This window comes from Montipora foliosa, chromosome 1 (assembly GCF_036669935.1).
Source record: "Montipora foliosa isolate CH-2021 chromosome 1, ASM3666993v2, whole genome shotgun sequence".
NCBI lineage: Eukaryota > Metazoa > Cnidaria > Anthozoa > Scleractinia > Acroporidae > Montipora > Montipora foliosa.
The window spans coordinates 43316851-43334350 of record NC_090869.1 but is presented as its reverse complement, the minus strand read 5'-3'; the positions used below and the strand labels follow the sequence as shown (position 1 = coordinate 43334350).

The window sequence follows — 17500 nt, the reverse complement described above, 5'->3', positions numbered from 1 at the left end:
AGCGAGATGCCAGTTTTTTCTCACTCAGGGCCTTGCTCCATCTACACGTTGGATTTACTTGTCCGCCCATCGTCGCTATGCCGAGTTCTGCCATCAGGAGAGCCTTTTGAGTCCAGAGGGGGCCCTTCTGCTGGCCGGCAAACAGTCATTTACACGTTTTGCAACACTGTTGGCTGATAATCTTCACCATTCATCCATCAAGGTATACCTCAGTGCAGTGTGGTCCCTTCACATTGACAGTGGCTTACCTGATCCCCTGGTCAACTGTCTACAGCTGCAGCATTTATTGAGGGGTATAAAACATGTACAGGGTTCGTTCCCCCCCCCCCCCCCCCCCCCGACGCACCTCCGATTACGAATGATCTCCTTCAGATCATTCAGCGTTCCTTTGACTTGAAGTTCCATGACCATGTCATGCTCTGGGCGGTGTGTTGCCTGAGTCTTTTTGGTTTCTTTTGTGCAGACAAGTTCGCCACTTCACTTCACTTTCAATTCTTCATTTGACCCCAGCATCCATCTAGCGGTTAGTGACATACAAGCGGATGCATTGGTCGATCCTACGTGTTTTAGAGTCCATATTAAGTCCTCTAAGACTGACCCCTTTCGCATTGGCTGTGTCATCTACGTAGGCTGCGGTAATAGTACTAATTTGCCCAGGGGCGGCCCTTGGTAACTTCTTGGCTCTGCGGGGCCTGTCTCCAGAGCTGCGTAACTCTGCAGCGGCTGTCATCCATGGTGCAGTCTATTTTACACTCAGCGAGATATCATGGTTCTTACTCAGGTCACAGCTTCCGGATTGGTGCGGCCACTACAGCTGCGGCTCAGGGAGTTCCAGATCCCTCATCAAGACTTTGGGCCGGTGGTCGAGTGATGCTTATCAACAGTATATCTGCACACCTATTGGCGTTCTGACCCAGGTGTCCAGTCAGTTGGTTTAGCAGGTAGTGCATTGACGTTGCTTTAAGGTGGAGTTGGGTGCCTCAGGTCTGGTACCCTGAGGGGCCGTGGCTGAGTGGCCGCGAGCCCCCATTGCTCCGGGTTGTCCAGCCCGGAGGTCCTTTTGGCATGGTGGGCGGGGCTCATGGCTGGGTTGCGGGTAGGACAGGCTTATGGGGTGTTCCACTGACCTGGGTTTGGGTCTTTTGTACCAATCCCCAGATCCTTGAGCACCCAACCTCAATTTGCGACACAGCCGTTAAAATAATAATAAACTAGGGTGCGAGTGTGAGGCACTGTCTTCTTCTTGGTGTGATGGGTGGGATGACTGTGTTCTGGATCCCTTGATCGGCCTGCCATGCCACTAAGGAACATTCTTGTACATAGTGTGACATTTTATCCTTTTTTCTTCTTCTTGTACGAATAGTACTGTTGTTGTTGTTGGATTTAATTTTTTTCTCTGTTTTTTTTTCTGACCATGAGGGGCCTGGGTCTCAGACATAATCCCTCTGCCGAGCAATGTGACCTCATTGTTTGAATTTTGAATTTCCTGACCGTTATCTGTTTTTCCCCAATATGGTACGCAAAACACCCCAACCTGTTTCCTAAGGGTCCGTAGAAAGGGAGGTGTCACATGTCTGTAATGTCGTTGTTTGAAATTTGAATTTCCCACCTAACGTACATTTGAATTTCCCGCAAAATTTCAATCTACCAATCGGAACGCTCCAATTCCAACCCTCAAAAGCGGCTCCAAGGGTCCCACACCACTACTGGTTTGAATCTTTTGCATTGTCTGTGGCCGTTATCAGCCTTAACATGGTAGCCTGCTATTTGATTGACAGGAAATCCTTGTTTTTCGTGATTTAATGTCAGACCTGTAGTCCGGCAGCCAGTATGACATACATTGCATTTACTTCCATACAATGTTTTTTTGTGAATTCTTATCAAAAACATACCCCTTAGCAATAACCTAAGTGATGACAGTCTGTAATTTTTCGGCATCACGAATTAGAGGAGGAAGGGGTGGGGACATATTTCATGACATCATATAAGTAGCAAATAATCAACATATACAATTTCCTTTCTTGTTTTTATTTGAATTCTTATCTAAAACATAACCCGACGTTATTCTTGAAGACATCTGCATCTCAGAACACTTAACAGTTAATCAGTGACCTCTCTTGGTATAGCTACCATCTTGGTAAGTTTGCTTAGACATTCATCTCCAGCATTGCATTTACAAAACAGAGTGCACAGCAATTTTCTGCGGCTGCAGCTGCACCTCATGTTTCTGCATGCTGAGGCACCTTCACAGTTTCACTTGATCAGGGTCGTGATTTCATCTGGTGCGAATGTAACACCATCTGGCACAGTTGTTGTAAGCAACGTCTTGGATGGTTCATGTCTCACATATCCAGATTCCACTGGATCAAGAGCAGGTGGATCGAGGGACAGTGCTGCTTTCCAAGTTCCCGTCTGCAGGTGGGACCTCTTCAAGTTCTCTACAAAAGCTTCTGTAGTAGGCAGCAGTGCTTGTATCTTCGGGGCTGAAGTTGCTGTATTTCCAGATCTTGTATCTGATATTGGACATCGTCTCCTCGCCTACTTGGTTGCCGTAGCAAGCACCGATTAACTTTGTTGCCTGGTCAATGACGTCAGATATCGGCGCATCTTGGCAGCCAAACAGCGACAACAAGTTGGGAGCAGCAATGAGATTCTTCAAGAAGTTCCTTTGCCAATCCCGAAGTATGTAGGTACAGTGTCGCACCCAGATAGCGTATGGGCTGCTGGTAAACCAGGTATGATACTTCGGTGGGCTTGTTCTGTGACCTTAATGTCGATAAGTGGTTTTTGCTGAATCGGCGAGATCATAAACATTGGACAAGTAAGGCGTTCATTCAAATAATGAAAGAGGAGCACGATAAACACATCTGTGTTGTCTGCAACAACCACTGTAGCACGAGAATGCTCCTTTACACACGTCGCTGCCTGTGATAACCAGCTTGTTCCTGGTAGTATGTTGAGCATTGAATTCCTCATCGTTGATAATGCTGGACATCAACTGCTTCTTGTTAGAAGAAACGGTTAGCACAGCCTTCTGTGAGGGAAGAGGCGTGTTCTCTATGTGCTGATACACCCTGCTTGCCTCACATGTTCTTGCGTCTCTTGTTACACTCTTGATGCTGTACTCGCGATATCTGTCGAAGATCAAGTAAACATCTGAATCAAGTAGTTTCTTCAATAGGAAACCCTTGAAATTCTCCACAAAGTCAGCGATGACATCTTTAGCTGGCCAATGGACAACCCACAGGACAGCAGAGCCATACAGCAGACCTTTTTTTTAGTTTTATTTTTTATTAATAAATATTTCAACACAAAGCACTACTTTCTTGCAATTGCTTAAACATACTTACAATATTTACAATGCAGTACTTACACTACTTACAATGCGATACTTACTCTCTATTTAAAAATAAACGAACACACACACACACATACACACATGCCAATAAATACACCGATACCAAAAAATACTTCAGAATTATCTTTTCCATTTCCACTCAAAATGTGCCAATTTATTGTTTTTTGTACACACATATTTTTGTCTGATATTTAATATCAAGTTTAACTTTGAATCCTGCTATCTTTGGAAGTTTATTGCTCCTTCGACAATCCCACAAGTACAATTTTCCTATGAGTAATAGATAGTTTAGCAAAGGGCATTCTGAATTTATAATTCCAATGCAGATGTCTCTCAGAGTTATGCGCACTGACTGATTTGTTCTGCCGGAATACTAAGATTCGAATTCACCCCAAAAACGTAGGGCATAAGTGCAATAGAAGAAAAACTGGTGCAGTGTTTCGGATTTGAGTTTGCAAAAGGAACAGGAGTCGTCTTGAATATAACCTTTCTTGTGTAATTTCTAATTGGTATAGAGTATAGAATTTAGAACCTTGTACTGAAAGGCCCTTAGATAAGGTTCAAAAGCGATAGAGTGGGGCAGAGAAAAAACTTTTTTCAAATCATCATCAGACAAATCAAATTCATATTTCAACTTTTGCCCGTTGCATGGAGAGAGTGCCTTTTTACTAATTATGAGAGCATAGTAATCTCTTGATTCTTTTGTTGTTGTATAAAATTCGAGTGCGTGTTATCTAGGAAATAATTTCTGTTTCCTTGTACTTTTAGCCTTGACGGTATAGAGTGCCGAATACCTGTCCATTCCAGATAATTATTTTGTCTTTTTTATATCCTTAGCAATTAAATCAAAGGATTTGGTGTTACTAAGGTCAAATCTAAGATTATTTTAAGTTAGAATTCCAGCACTATAATATTTCTTGTAAAAAATTGGTTTCTTATTTATTCTAATTGCCTGATTGTTCCAAATAATAACTTGTCAATCATTTTCGATTGTGAAATCATCGCGGAACTTAGACCACCAATGCAGCAATTCCATATAGAACTAGCTGCAAATGTTAAGATCTTTAATATCATAATTGCAGCTAAAGAGCAAAAGGCCTCCTGAGTCTTTCAAAAGGTGTGTGAGATATGTTTTCCATGTGCCTGCATTAATGCTAAAGATTCTTTTAAGCCAGGCAAGTCTAAGGGATTGGATCATACTTTCTACCATTTTAATACCTCCTTCTTCATAATAATTAATAGTAGATACTCTCCTTATTTTGTCTTTCCCATTCCAGAGAAATTTAAAGATCAGCTGATTTAAGCTTTTGATGAATTTGTTTGGGGTAGGGAGCACCGAGGATATATATACGAACTTAGGTATCAAAAGGGATTTAATTATAGTCACTTTCCCGTAGATAATCATCTAGGAGACCAAATATTGACTTGCTTTATAATACTATCAAGTTTCTCATCAAAGTTTTTGACACATAACTAATTATCATCGTGAGGAAAAAATACTCCAAGGGCTTTGATTGGGCCACTAGGCCACTTGATTCCAAGTGGCTTCTCTACATTACATTATTTTTTGAGGAGCCTATCCACATTCCTTCTGTCTTTGAACTATTAATTTGTAAACCAGACAAAGTTCCAAATTTGTCCAAAAGTTTAAAGAGTATAATTATGAGCTTAATCTGTGCCTGAGAGAACAGCAGTTGTATCGTCAGCATATTGAAGAAGTTTTGTTTCTTCATCCTCTATTGTGATACCTTTTATACTGAAATTGTCCCTAACAGCAATTGGTAATATTTCTACTGCCAGAAGAAAAAGATATGGGGATAGAGGATCACCTTGTCTCACACCACGTGTAAGATTAAAGTAATTTGAAGATAGCCCATTATTAATCACGCAACTCTGAATATGTCTATAAAAAGTTCTTATCCAACGCATAAAATCTGGGCCAAAATTGAAAAAGCTTAAACATTGTGCAAGGAAATTCCATTCTAAGGTATCAAAAGCTTTTTGAAAATCGATAAAAATCAAAAGACCGGGTAACTTCTTTTCAGTGAATTCCATGACATCTAGGATTGATTGAATTGTTTCTCTGATAAATTGATCCTTATCATAGCCCATTTGGTTGTGACGAATTATGTTAGGCAATATTTTTTTGATTCTATTGGCGATGCTTTCGAAATAATTTTAGCATCTACATTGACATTGCCATGCAGCACACTTGCCGCAATATTTAGTGCATCGTGATGACCCTTCTTTAGCAAGCCGCTTCTTTAAGTCCGATTTTGCTTTGCAGATTCTCATTGCATCAGAATCATGAAACATAGTCGGCACAGGAGCCAGCTCGTGACTTAATGCCTTCTTGATATCAATGTCCCTTGAACTTGCTTGGATGCCTATCACTCTACTGTAAATCACTGAAGTATCGTATACCTTCTGCGACCCAACTTTGATATGCTTCTTACTGTCTGAAACAGTCTTGACTTTCTTTGAGATTGTACTCTGGAAACCTTCTGGCCAGCCTTTCTCAAATTCTTGCATTTGCTTGGTACCAATTGCTACTGCGTCTTGAACATTTACTGTGTCATCCGCCACTTGACCACTCACACTGTTCACGATAGTTGGTGGATGTGATGTGGGGTCAAGCGGATCAATACACAGCTTGAGCTTGTCTCAGATGCTTTGTCGATCAGCACCATCCGACACGATCCTTGCCTTCATCTCCACTTTGTGTGCTTCCTGAGTGAAGTCTTGGTCCTTTCCTACAAGGCTGATAATGTCCTGCTCCAAGTGACTACAGATGTGTAGACCAAGAGCCTATGTCTTGAGAGTTTCAGGCTTCAAGGTGATTCCAATAATCCCACCGGGACCATGACCATAGCGCATGAAAGTTGTCTCGATGAACATATCACTCCAAATGCCGTTCCATAGCCCTGGGACATGATGCATCACATGCTCACCTTTCATGAACATTGAGAGCTCTTCTTGCCCTAAGCTTCCCATTGAACGCAGATAGTAGAGACCGTATCGGGCGAAGTTCATGTGAGCAGATGCAAAAAAATATGGCAGCATTTGCTTCATGGCAACCAAATGAAGTGGCCAGTCACCTCTATCGGCTCGTACGACAGGCTTGATGAAGCAGTCAACCCACAGCTTGGATGTGTTGCTTGTGCTTGCAGCATGGTCAAGACGTGTTAACAGTTCTTCCATTGTACTGATGCTGGCATTGCTCATGGTGCTTCTCAGCAACTCTTCAAGAACTAGATTCATTGCCCTGATATTCTGTGGGAATTTCTTACCAGATAGCATTCTCGTTATTCCAGATCCTTCCATCAGGGGTCCCAACTGCACCAGTGAAGCTCATCAATGTGTGAATCCCTCCAAGACGATTGATAACGTCTGAGAACTCCCTTGGATATACCCACTACACTTCGATGGCAACTTTATTTAGTTGTTGGTTGCTTGTGAAAATGACATTCTTCTGGCCTTGTTCTTTGGTTAGTCACTTTGCCTCGTGAAGAGCCGTCATTATTGTGTCTGGGTCGGATGGCATCGTGTCGATAAGAGTGACATAAACTGTCTTTGTTGTTGGCTGCATCGAAACTCCTTGTTGCCTTGTCACCATAGTTTTGTACCCATTGTATTCCGGACACGCTTCATTGTTGGTAACATCCCTCAAGAAAGCTATGTCTAGTTCTTTTGCTCTTCTTTCTGAAAGAATGGCATTGCAAAGAACCTTTAGGGGAAGAACTCTCTTTTTAGGGCAATTGTCCGGCATTGGTACTATCTTTACGAGTGATTATTTATTTAGTGTAATAGTGCGTCTTTTGTTCGTTCTGTGTGTATAGATGTCTGCATACTCTATGATACTAAGCAGGTCTAGTATCTAACTAGAAAACCTTACGGTTTATTTAGATGCTTGGCATTTCCTGTATGTAACTTATATTTTAGTATCTTAGTAACTGTCTAATTCTCTTCTCTCTTTCTAAATATAGAAACATTGTAATGTTATATAAGAATGGAAATGTAAATAAACTATTGTTGTTGTTAAATTTTTTTTTTTTAAGATAACCATTGCTGTATGCTCCAAAGTTCATTCAGCTTTCCATCATTTTGTGGTGGATAAAATGAGTACCAATACTACTGGGGACAAGTTGTGTATACAACGGGATAGGAGTTGCGCCCACCCCTGCCATGAGTTGCGGTAGATGCCACAAGTCATGGTAGAAGCATTGAAAAAGGAGCCTTCGGGTTGCCTTCGACTGCGGTCACCCACTTTTCTTGTTGTTGTCTTGTACTATCTTTGGACCTTGGTAACGTTGCACCGGAATCTCAAAATCTATTTCTCTGGACATGTCCAACTTCTAAATTCTCGGAATAGATTCTATTGTGTTCTGGTCATCATCTGATGCATTTGTTGGCTGAGTAATGAGCATAGCGAATGAATGTGTCGTTATCTTCCCATTCTGTGAAGATATGTCAGTGTGAAAGTTGTCTTCAACAGCTTGTGTAAGCCCCAGACTTCCTTGGTTGATTCCACTTAGTTTAATATCCTTTGTTGCTGTCAGGGCTGCTGACCTCTTGAAGCGCAGTATCTCATCATAAGAACAGGTTACTCTGATCTGATACAGCCGATTTATTAATGTTTTTGAGTCTCTGATAAATTACCGAGGGCTATCTGCAGATTTGTAGGTTTGTTGGATAGAACACTTATTATGTTCATGGCTATCAGAAGTGCTGGGAAAGTGTCCTTCAAATTATCTGTTTATGCCACTAGAAGATCCATAGCAGTTTGGCTAACTGACATCGACATATCTTCCTTGGTGATTGTTACATCATACCTTAAGACTTGACAGTCCAGGTGAGGAGAGGACTGCAATGTCACACAAGAAGGGATCTTTGCAGAAGTGCTTTTCCACCAAATACATGTAGCTGGTATTGATGATACAGTTCAACTGAATTCTACACCAATGACTTCATCAAATGCAGGGTCTGTATTCTAGTCTTCCTTTGAAGCATTTTTTGGCAGCAGAAATAGATTTACGAGACATAAAGCTTGCCATGCAATTGACATGATATTGGGCATCTGCTCCATGCAAATCACTTAAAGCCCCTTCAACGTGAACTCTCTCTTGGTTGGCAATATCATCATTGGGTTTGTGGCAGGCTTCTAATATAGACTCCTTGAATGCCTTTTGCCAGGACCTGCATATGCAGTCCGGCAAAGCACTTTCTTTCTTCCAGCGGTCTGGATGCTTCTTGTCTTTCTCTATCTCACACAACTCCCTGCAAAAAAGACAGTTTCTCATTTGAATTTGAAATACTGGTACAATTGAGCGGCGTTGTTTTTTCCAATGGCTGACTGAAAAACACTGGCGCAACCTTCCTCATTTCAAATGCTCCTGAGAAGTGTATGTAGATATACAGGTCCTATGGCATTCGATGGTCAGTTCTGGATCAATCTATCAACTAGATTAACATGAACGTTGTCCTTATACTCTTTTCGAAAAACCTTACAGTGTATTACTGATTCGATGCGAGCGGAGCACCTGTCTTTTGCCAGTTCAACTTTGTCATCACAGTTATATTTCCACTTAAAAATAACACTGGTTTTTTCCATTTTTTAGCGGGGACTCTTGCAAGCTACAAATGATACAATTGCTAAGGTGTATAAGTGTGCCACAATACGGCTGCACTGTAGGCTGCAACAGACCTCAATATAATCGCCCAAATTATACATACAGCAAAAGACAATTCATTTCTAAGACAAACACTATATTTCTATTTGAAATAAAAAGACAAATATATATAATATTATGTCTTCTTTGGAAATTATAAAAAGTAAAATGTAACATAGCCAGAAAAACAAATAAACTAAAACTCAATTTGATTTTCGCATTTTTCTGTAAGCGTCCTTAGAAGTAGCATGTTTAGCGCCAAAAAAGCTAAATATACATGAAGTTAACAGTTTAAAATAATTAAAATAAATTAAATCTCCCATTCTATAAAACAGATCAAAGTTCGAGCCTTTGTTAAAAAAATATGTACTGTTATTACAGAGGAGCAAGGGAGCTGCCGTCTTGAATCATGAATAATGCTTGGGTCCTGGGCACTAGTCTCCCAGGCCATAAATCAATAGTCAGTAAATTCCAAGGTAGTGCTTGCATCATTTTGAGTTGTTTCCTTGATCATACTAAAGTGTGCAGCTCAATTACTTTTGGGGAGAATTTCACCCAGAATTTTACTAAAATCAACCAATGATTAGTAGGCGTTAATTACCACAGGGAGTCCAATTCTACGTGGAAGACTGTCCGTAAAGGGGAAACTAAATGCTTAATATCTCGTAACGTCCAATACCTGGTGGGGTGTCATCAAACGGATTATGCAAAGACAAATACCCACTACTGCAATAAATAATGCAAGAAAACGTTTGTATGTATGCACTTGCAAAGGCTTTATGTAGAAAAATAAGGGTTTGGCTGCTGGGAACTGCCTGAAAACTATTTCTGACTCCTAAGCATGATCGGTATCACGGTGTAACTTCTTGTGGAGTCAAAATCACTCAACATTATGGCCAAAGATCTCATGTGGGAAGACACCACTGGTTGTTATTCCAGTTTCAGTTTCAGAGGAATTTTAAAAAAATCTTTCAAAGATTCCATTCAAATGCCAGAAGTTCCACGGGGAAAATAACTGCTCTCATCCGCAAGACGAACTATTAAGTAAAGATCCAATAAATAGCTGCAGGTGATAGGTGACTTGTGACACCAGTTTGGACAAATGCCAAACCAAAATACAAAATTCCTTGTAACATTACTACTCATTGACAACCCCCAACTTGTGGTAATACAGCTGTAGTACTCTGATTATTTCTTGGTGAACAATCGAAGCTATTACAAACCACTAGTTTTAAATTAGAGAACTTTCTTCAGACCAATGTATTAAAAACCCCAGAACAGTATTTAAAATGTAATGTTTGAAAATATTCACATGCACACATATTTTACCGTATCTCAACCAAGGTTGAAGAAGAGCTAGAAATAAATCTTTTTTCCGGTCTTGTGGGCAGCATCGTGTGAAACCCTTCGGGAAAATGATAACGCAGAACGATCTACGCGCACAAGACTATGAGAATTTGGAGAGGTGGTTTATATTATTTGTACTTAACAACAATTTCAAGTTGTTTGGCTTCTTTTATTGAACAGTTGTGGATTTTTTTTTGTTGTGTGCCAAGGAAAATGATCAAAACAAAGCGCTCAGCAAGACTGCCTCACAATATTGTTGCCTTTGTCATGCCATTCTATTCTTATGTTGTTGCCTCAGAAGACTTGACCTGAAGACTCGTCAGCCTGTTCCGGTCAGCCTGATTGTTTGCTATCCAAACCTCAATTTTAACCAGGACAGATGGCCGATGACTGGCTTAAACAGTTTTGGAACCCTCGGAGATATTTACCCCCTGCGTCAAGCAAACATTTGCCAACCATATCAAACTGATGTCCCACAAACAATTTAAGCAACACACTGGCTGGCTCTACTTGAGCATTCAACTCTTTTGCCATTTGCATTGGCAAAATATTACATTCTGCACCCGTATCAAGTTTAAAAGTTACAGGGGTGTTATAACTAATAAAATGTTACTGAATTTTTCTTCTAGTAATACCTTCAATTTCTTCAATTATAGTCCTTTTTGTGGCACGTCTTCCTCATTCAACAGTTTACTTGATTTGTCTTAATTTGTTAATTTCAGTTTACATTGTCCCCAATTAGTGCTCCAGCCCTAGGACGACTAGAAAGTTAAATAAAGTTCCTTTCCTTTCCACATGACAAACTCTTTTTTTGTCCATACCACTCTTTGGTCTAAAGCAGTAGCGAGCATAGTGGTTTTGCCCATTACATTTGTGGCATTTTGCTTCATAGGCCACATAATTTGCATTTGAGTATCCTCTGCAGGTCATGGGTATTTGATTTTCTGGCTTCTTGAGGTCCCTGGGTCTTCTTTACACTGTCAGTACTACTGGCTTGGGCAGTTGGTGGGTTGAAAATTCTTGATTGTTCCCGGGACTGTTCCATGATTCTGCATAGTTTAATTGCTTTCTCAAGTGTCAAATCTGTTTCTCAGAGTAGTGGCTCTTGTAGCGTGGGATTGTTGGTTCCCACCACAATCAGATCTCTGATCAAGGAATCCTTAAGCGGTCCAAAATTGCAGTATTTGGCTCTTCATTTTAATTCTGCAACAAATGTGTCAAAGGTACGGTCTTGGGTTGTCATTCTGAAGATGTATTGTTCATATGTGGCGTTTTTACGTGGAACGAAATACGTTTCTAGCAGTGTTAGAATACCTTGGACAGTTCTTTGTCTGATATTTGCTGGCACGTTTGGTAGTGTTGTCATGACGCATCTTGCTTTCATCCCAAGAAGACTTTGGATGGTCACAATCTGCATGTCATCTTCCATTTCGTGCAGGCTGCTTGATATCCAGTATAATTCCCCTGCTTCCTTCCATTCCTTCCATACACCTGAAAGGTTGAGGCTATCAATATCTAATTCTGAGGGAGATTTAATGCATTCCATATCATGATTGGGACATCTTCTTGTGTGTCTTATGTCTTTGACAAGGCTGCTTGAGGATTTCTTGAAAGTGTATCAGCAACTACTAGTTTCTTTCCAGGCACGTGTTTAGCCTTTACCCTGAATATTATGAAGTGCATAAGAAGACACTACCCTATCCAGATTGAAATGGTTAATCAGTGATACCAATGGCTTATGATCTGTCAAGAGCTGAAATGACTCCAGACCACAAAGATAACAAAAATCTTCTCACGTGCCCACTCCTGTGCTAAACATTCTTTTTCCATTTGGGCATACTTCTTTTCTGAATCTGTTAAGGTACATGACGTAAATGCGACAGGATGTAACTGGTCACCATGCTTCTGTAGAAGAACAATGCCTAGTCCAGAGCTGCTTGTATCTGCACTAGCCACTGTGGGCTTGTCAACATCATAGAAAGCTAGGACAGGTGCTGTGGTAGCCATGGCTTTGACCTTGTCAAAGGCTTCTTTCTGTTGATGGGACCAATTCCAGGCACTATCACATTTCAGTAATTCACTCATTGGACTGATCACATGTGATAGGTTTGGTGAGAATGTTCCCAGGTAATTGATCATTCCCAGAACTTGACGCAATTCTGGTACCTTATGTGGTGCAGAAAGTTCTTGAATTGCTTTGACTATATCTGGGTCTGGGCTCATCCCTTCTTCGCTAACATCATTTCCAAAATACTGTAGCACATCTTAGGCTTTTGGATTTCACATTTCTTCTTGTTTGGCTTTAGTCCAGACTTTTCAATTGTCTTGAGTACTTGCTGAAATTTTGCAACATGTTCTGCAACAGATCTGCCAAAGCCAATAATGTCATCTTGGATAGCAGCATGCAGCCACACCTTCCTGAACCTTGAGGAGCTTGGTCATTCTTTTCTGGTAGAATTCTGGATCAAACGTTATCCCAAATAGCGGAAATAGAAACGACCACTTGGTGTGATAAGATTGTCAATCTTGAGCTTTCTGGGTGTAAAGGTACATGTATCTGCCAATAACCACTTGATACATCTAATCAGTTTAAAAACACTTTTGCTCCTGCCAATTTTGGAGCAACATCTTCCAAAGTAGGAAGAATTTATCTTTCCCCCTTAACTGCTTCATTCAACTTCCTGAGGTCAACACAAATTCTAATTTTACCATTGGATTTTACAACAGGAACTAATATAGGAGCACACTAGTCGGTTGGGTCTGTGATTTCATCAATAATCCCTGCTAGGTGCCTCAAACATGCGATTTAGCTCTTCTTTTACCTTTGAATTCAAAGTAACGGAAATGGAATTTTCCTGGCAGTATTAACACATTATGTGTTTACATTGCCAGTGAGGTCAATGTTGACTGGCTCACAGTTCGCAAGACCAATGTCGCCAAACACCTTAATTTAGCAGTTGTTCCTTCCAGGTGCTGAACTAAACCCATTTGGCATGCTGTGAGAGGCCTTAAGAGATTATTTACACCGTCTCCTTCAATGACCTACAATACTAGACGTATTTAGTTGGAACACTTATGGTCCAGAATCATTGTGATACAAGATCGTAGCTTAAACCACATCCCCCTCCCCCCAATGGAATGTTGTGTGGGAATTTTTCAGGCGACTGCTAGTAGTTGTGAAAATCAACATTGGAGGAAGGGGGAAACGGGCATGGGTGTTCCAACAAATGTGACGAGTATTGTAGATATCAATGCAGTATAATTTGTTCTTATGGGAAATGTTTGCTGTAAAGTGACCTTTACAACTGAACATTCCTCCTGGACTAGACAATGTATTTCTTCCCTCTGTATGGGCAAATTTCCTATTGACAATTGTCTATGTATCCGATTACATCTGAAACATGGCTGAAATTACTGAGCATTTATGGGATTCTTGTCACACACATTTTAAACTTGTGCTCTTGCAAAAAGAACAGTTTAATTTCTTCCTTAAGAGATAGTTTTGTATAATTTAGATAGGGAGGGCAAAGAAGTAAACTAAGGGTTTTTTGGATCATTTCAAGTAAACTATTTGCTTATTGTACCAACAAAATTTAATCAAACAATATATTTGTAACTTAAATTGCAAATTGGGATTTTTGTCAGTAAATGTGACCCACCTCAAGTTGTTAATCAGCAAAGGAAGCATGAAAGTTTGTGTGTACAGATTAAATGTATGCCATGTAATAAAAATGTTCTGTGGTGTTGTTGTAATGAATGCAACAACTCTTCCAAAATTATTAATTATTTGATAGGAAAGGGGACCCTTATGGCACCTTTCTACCCTAAACTATTCTATGTTCTTGTTCGTTTTAGAAAAAGCCAAAGCGAGAAAACCACAAAAAGCCAGGATTTGATGGAAAACTTCTTGAAGAAACAACATGTTTCATAAGAAATGGTAAATACCTGAGTAGCAAGATCATTTTGGAAGGGAAATCTGTTGGCACTTAAAAACAACTACAACACATGCATGCTGACTCTGAAATAGATTGACATTTTACATGCTGGTTGACTGCTTTTTCATTGTACAGATATACCTAAAGCTACAAGAGAACTTGGCAGTGGTGTAACTTGATGTAAAGTCTGCAGCAAAATTATGAAAAAAACCCTTTAAATTATTATTAAACAAAAGAACAAAAACAAAAGAACAAAAGAAGATACTACTAGCGTGACAAATATATGACTCAAATGAAGTCTCCTAGTCATCCTTTATATTATTTGTTACCTACATGTAGCCCACTCCTGAATGAGCCTAAGTATAATCTAAGGTGTAACTTGCAAAATGCTATCTTTTTAAGAACACAATAGCCTGTAGGACGAAGAGAGCGGAGAACCTTATCATGTTTAGATATTTCAATTAGTATTATTAATTGACGATTCTACAATTTTTACTGTAATTATTAGTTGTTAATTCTATTATTATTATTAGTAGTATCCTAGCTCGTTAATCCACTTTTTTTTTAATGCAAGAAGGTTCTTAATAAACTATTAACTACTATTAACTAAGATTGCCAAAATATAATACGCTTTAGGTTTTTTTCTTTCCCAAGGTTTGAGGCATGTCCATCCCTACTATTTCTCATTCACAACTCACTGCAAAGGACGCTGGGTGGGCCGTACCTTGATTGATGTTTTTAAGGAAGAGTTCCAATCTGAGACACAAGAATACTATGTAAGTACATGTGAAAAATCTCACAAGATATTTGATAACTTTGAAAGATCTCTATATACTAACTACTTAATAACTGAGAGTGATGTCATTACAGCAAAATCTCAGACTGAGGCCTTCCCATATTGACTAAAATCATAACTTTTGAGGTCTTCATTGCTTCTCTCCCCTTTCCCCTATTCAATGTTGTGCATAACTGAATGGTTTTAGTGGGAAATTGTTGTGTTACCCTCCAGCTCTTTGAATCACAAGCTGGAGCATTTGCACCATGTGCCTTGGTCTCTCCACTGACCTTCAGCTAATGGACGACTCTTGCAAGACTGCCATCATCAACAAGGAGCTGTCTCCAGGAAACCCAGCTGGTCAACAGTGTGTCACTTTATGGAAAGAGGCTACACCTTCTTCTGGCAAGGCCTGTCCCAGGACGAGCCGAGGCAGTACGGCATAGGTTTTGCCATGAGGAACTCACTGATTGCCACCACAGAAACCTCCTCTGGAGGGTCATTGAGAATTCTTGCCCTTCGCATGAAAACGTCAGCAGGCTTTGTGAACATCATATCCGCCTACACCTCGACTCTGACCTCCACCCCAGAAGCCAAGGATCAATTCTACTAGGCTCTGCAGGAAACACTATCCGGAATCCCAATTTCTGAGGGCATATATTTGCTAGGCGATTTCAACACTCGTGTTGGGACCGACTGGCAAGCATGGCCTACCTGCCTTGGCAACTTAGGCGTCCGCAGGATGAATGAGAACCGCGCACCGGAGGCTCAGTTGGTTGGGCACAGGGCTGTCACGTGGGAGGTCGTGAGTTCAACTCCGGCCGGACCAACACTCAGGGTCTTTAAATAACTGAGGAGAAAGTGCTGCCTTTGTAATTACATCTGCAAATGGTTAGACTCTCTAGTCTTCTCAGATAAGGACGATAAGCCGGAGGTCCCGTCTCACAACCCTTCAATGTTCATAATCCTGTGGGACGTAAAAGAACCCGCACACTTGTCGTAAAGAGTAGGGCATGTAGTTCCCGGTGTTGTGGTCTGGTCTTTCTGGTCTGGATAGGGTAGGGTGGAGCACCTCGCATAGGGCCTCGAGTCCTGTTCGTGCTCCTTCCCTCTGGGCAGGTTTGCCCAGTAGAAGAGACAAACGAGATGTCTCGTAAAACGTAAAACGAAATGAGAACGAGCAGAGGTTACTTGAACTCACCACAGCCTCTGCATCACCAACAGCTACTTTAAGTGTAAGGAGCTGCACAAAGAGACAACCTTGGTCCTGCCACTGGTACCAGCTAGACCTCATCATCACTAGGAGAGTGGACCTCAGCAGTGTCCTCCACACAAGAAGCTATCACACCCCTGACTCTGACATGGACCACTTGCTTGTTGCAAGCAAGGTCAGGCTGAAGCCCAGAAAGATCCACCACACCAAGACCAAGGGTCGCCTCTGCATTAACACCTGTGGCACTTCCGACCCTATTAAGTCTCAGAGTCTGGCTGACAGCCTCCAGGAGAAACTTGCTGTGCAACCAACAACCAGCAACCCAGATGCCAAATGGTCTCACCTCCGTGATACCATCTACGACAGAATACAAGAATGCTGACTGGTTCGAGGCTTGCAGGGAAGAAATGCAGGCAGTCACGGAGGCTAAGAGGAAAGCGATGCTGGCTCACAAGCAGAACCCTTCCCCAAGCACATGCGACGCCCTTCGAGCAGCTAGGAGCAAGGCCCAGCAAACAGCCTGCTGCTGTGCCAACAAGTAGGGGCAGAACCTATGTGCCAAAATCCAGCTAGCAGCGGATTGTGGCCACGCAAAGGTGATGTATGAGGGCATCAAAACTGCCACCAGCCCTATGAGCGTCAAAACATCCCCGCTCAAATCAAAGACTGGCGAGGTCATCACTGATCAGAGCATGCAGCTGCAGCGTTGGGTGGAGCATTATTTCAAGCTTTACTCAACCCAGAACATCGTCACAGACGCTACCCTGCCTGGGTTGCCAGTCATAGAGGAGCTTGACAACACTGGAAGAGCTCAGCATAGCCATTGACAGGCTCGCCTGTGACAAGGCACCGGGGAAGGACGGTACCCCGCCGGATGTTTTGAGCGCATGGGCGTGCAAACCATCCTGCAACTGCTTCATGAGCTCCTCTGCCTGTGCTGAGAGCAAGGTCACATCCCCCAAGACATGAGAGATGCCAACATAGGCACTCTGTGCAAGAACAAGGGTGACCGTAGTGATTGCAACAACTATTGCGGCATCTCTCTTCTGAGCATCGTTGGCAAAGTCTTTGCTCGGGCCACCTTGACCCGCCTGCAGAGTCTACCCCAACTCACAGTGGGGCTTCAGAGCTGGGACGTCCACAGTGGACATGATCTTCTTCCTCCGTCAGCTGCAGGAGAAGTGTCGAGAGCAGCAGCAGCCA

At 41.5% G+C, this 17500-nt stretch overlaps 1 protein-coding gene across 2 annotated transcripts in view; it reads left to right on the top strand.

The window, feature by feature from the left end:
* The window catches only part of LOC137999224 (pseudouridylate synthase RPUSD2-like), a 136091-nt gene that overhangs the window by 28730 nt on the left and 89861 nt on the right, over positions 1–17500 (top strand). Inside the window, exons 2-3 of one of the 2 annotated variants that reach the window (XM_068845068.1) lie at positions 14230–14311; positions 14946–15085. In XM_068845068.1, coding sequence (XP_068701169.1) covers positions 14230–14311; positions 14946–15085 — 222 coding nt within the window. The remainder of the gene's footprint in view (positions 1–14229; positions 14312–14945; positions 15086–17500) is intronic. The other variant, XM_068845075.1, reaches the window with a different exon arrangement.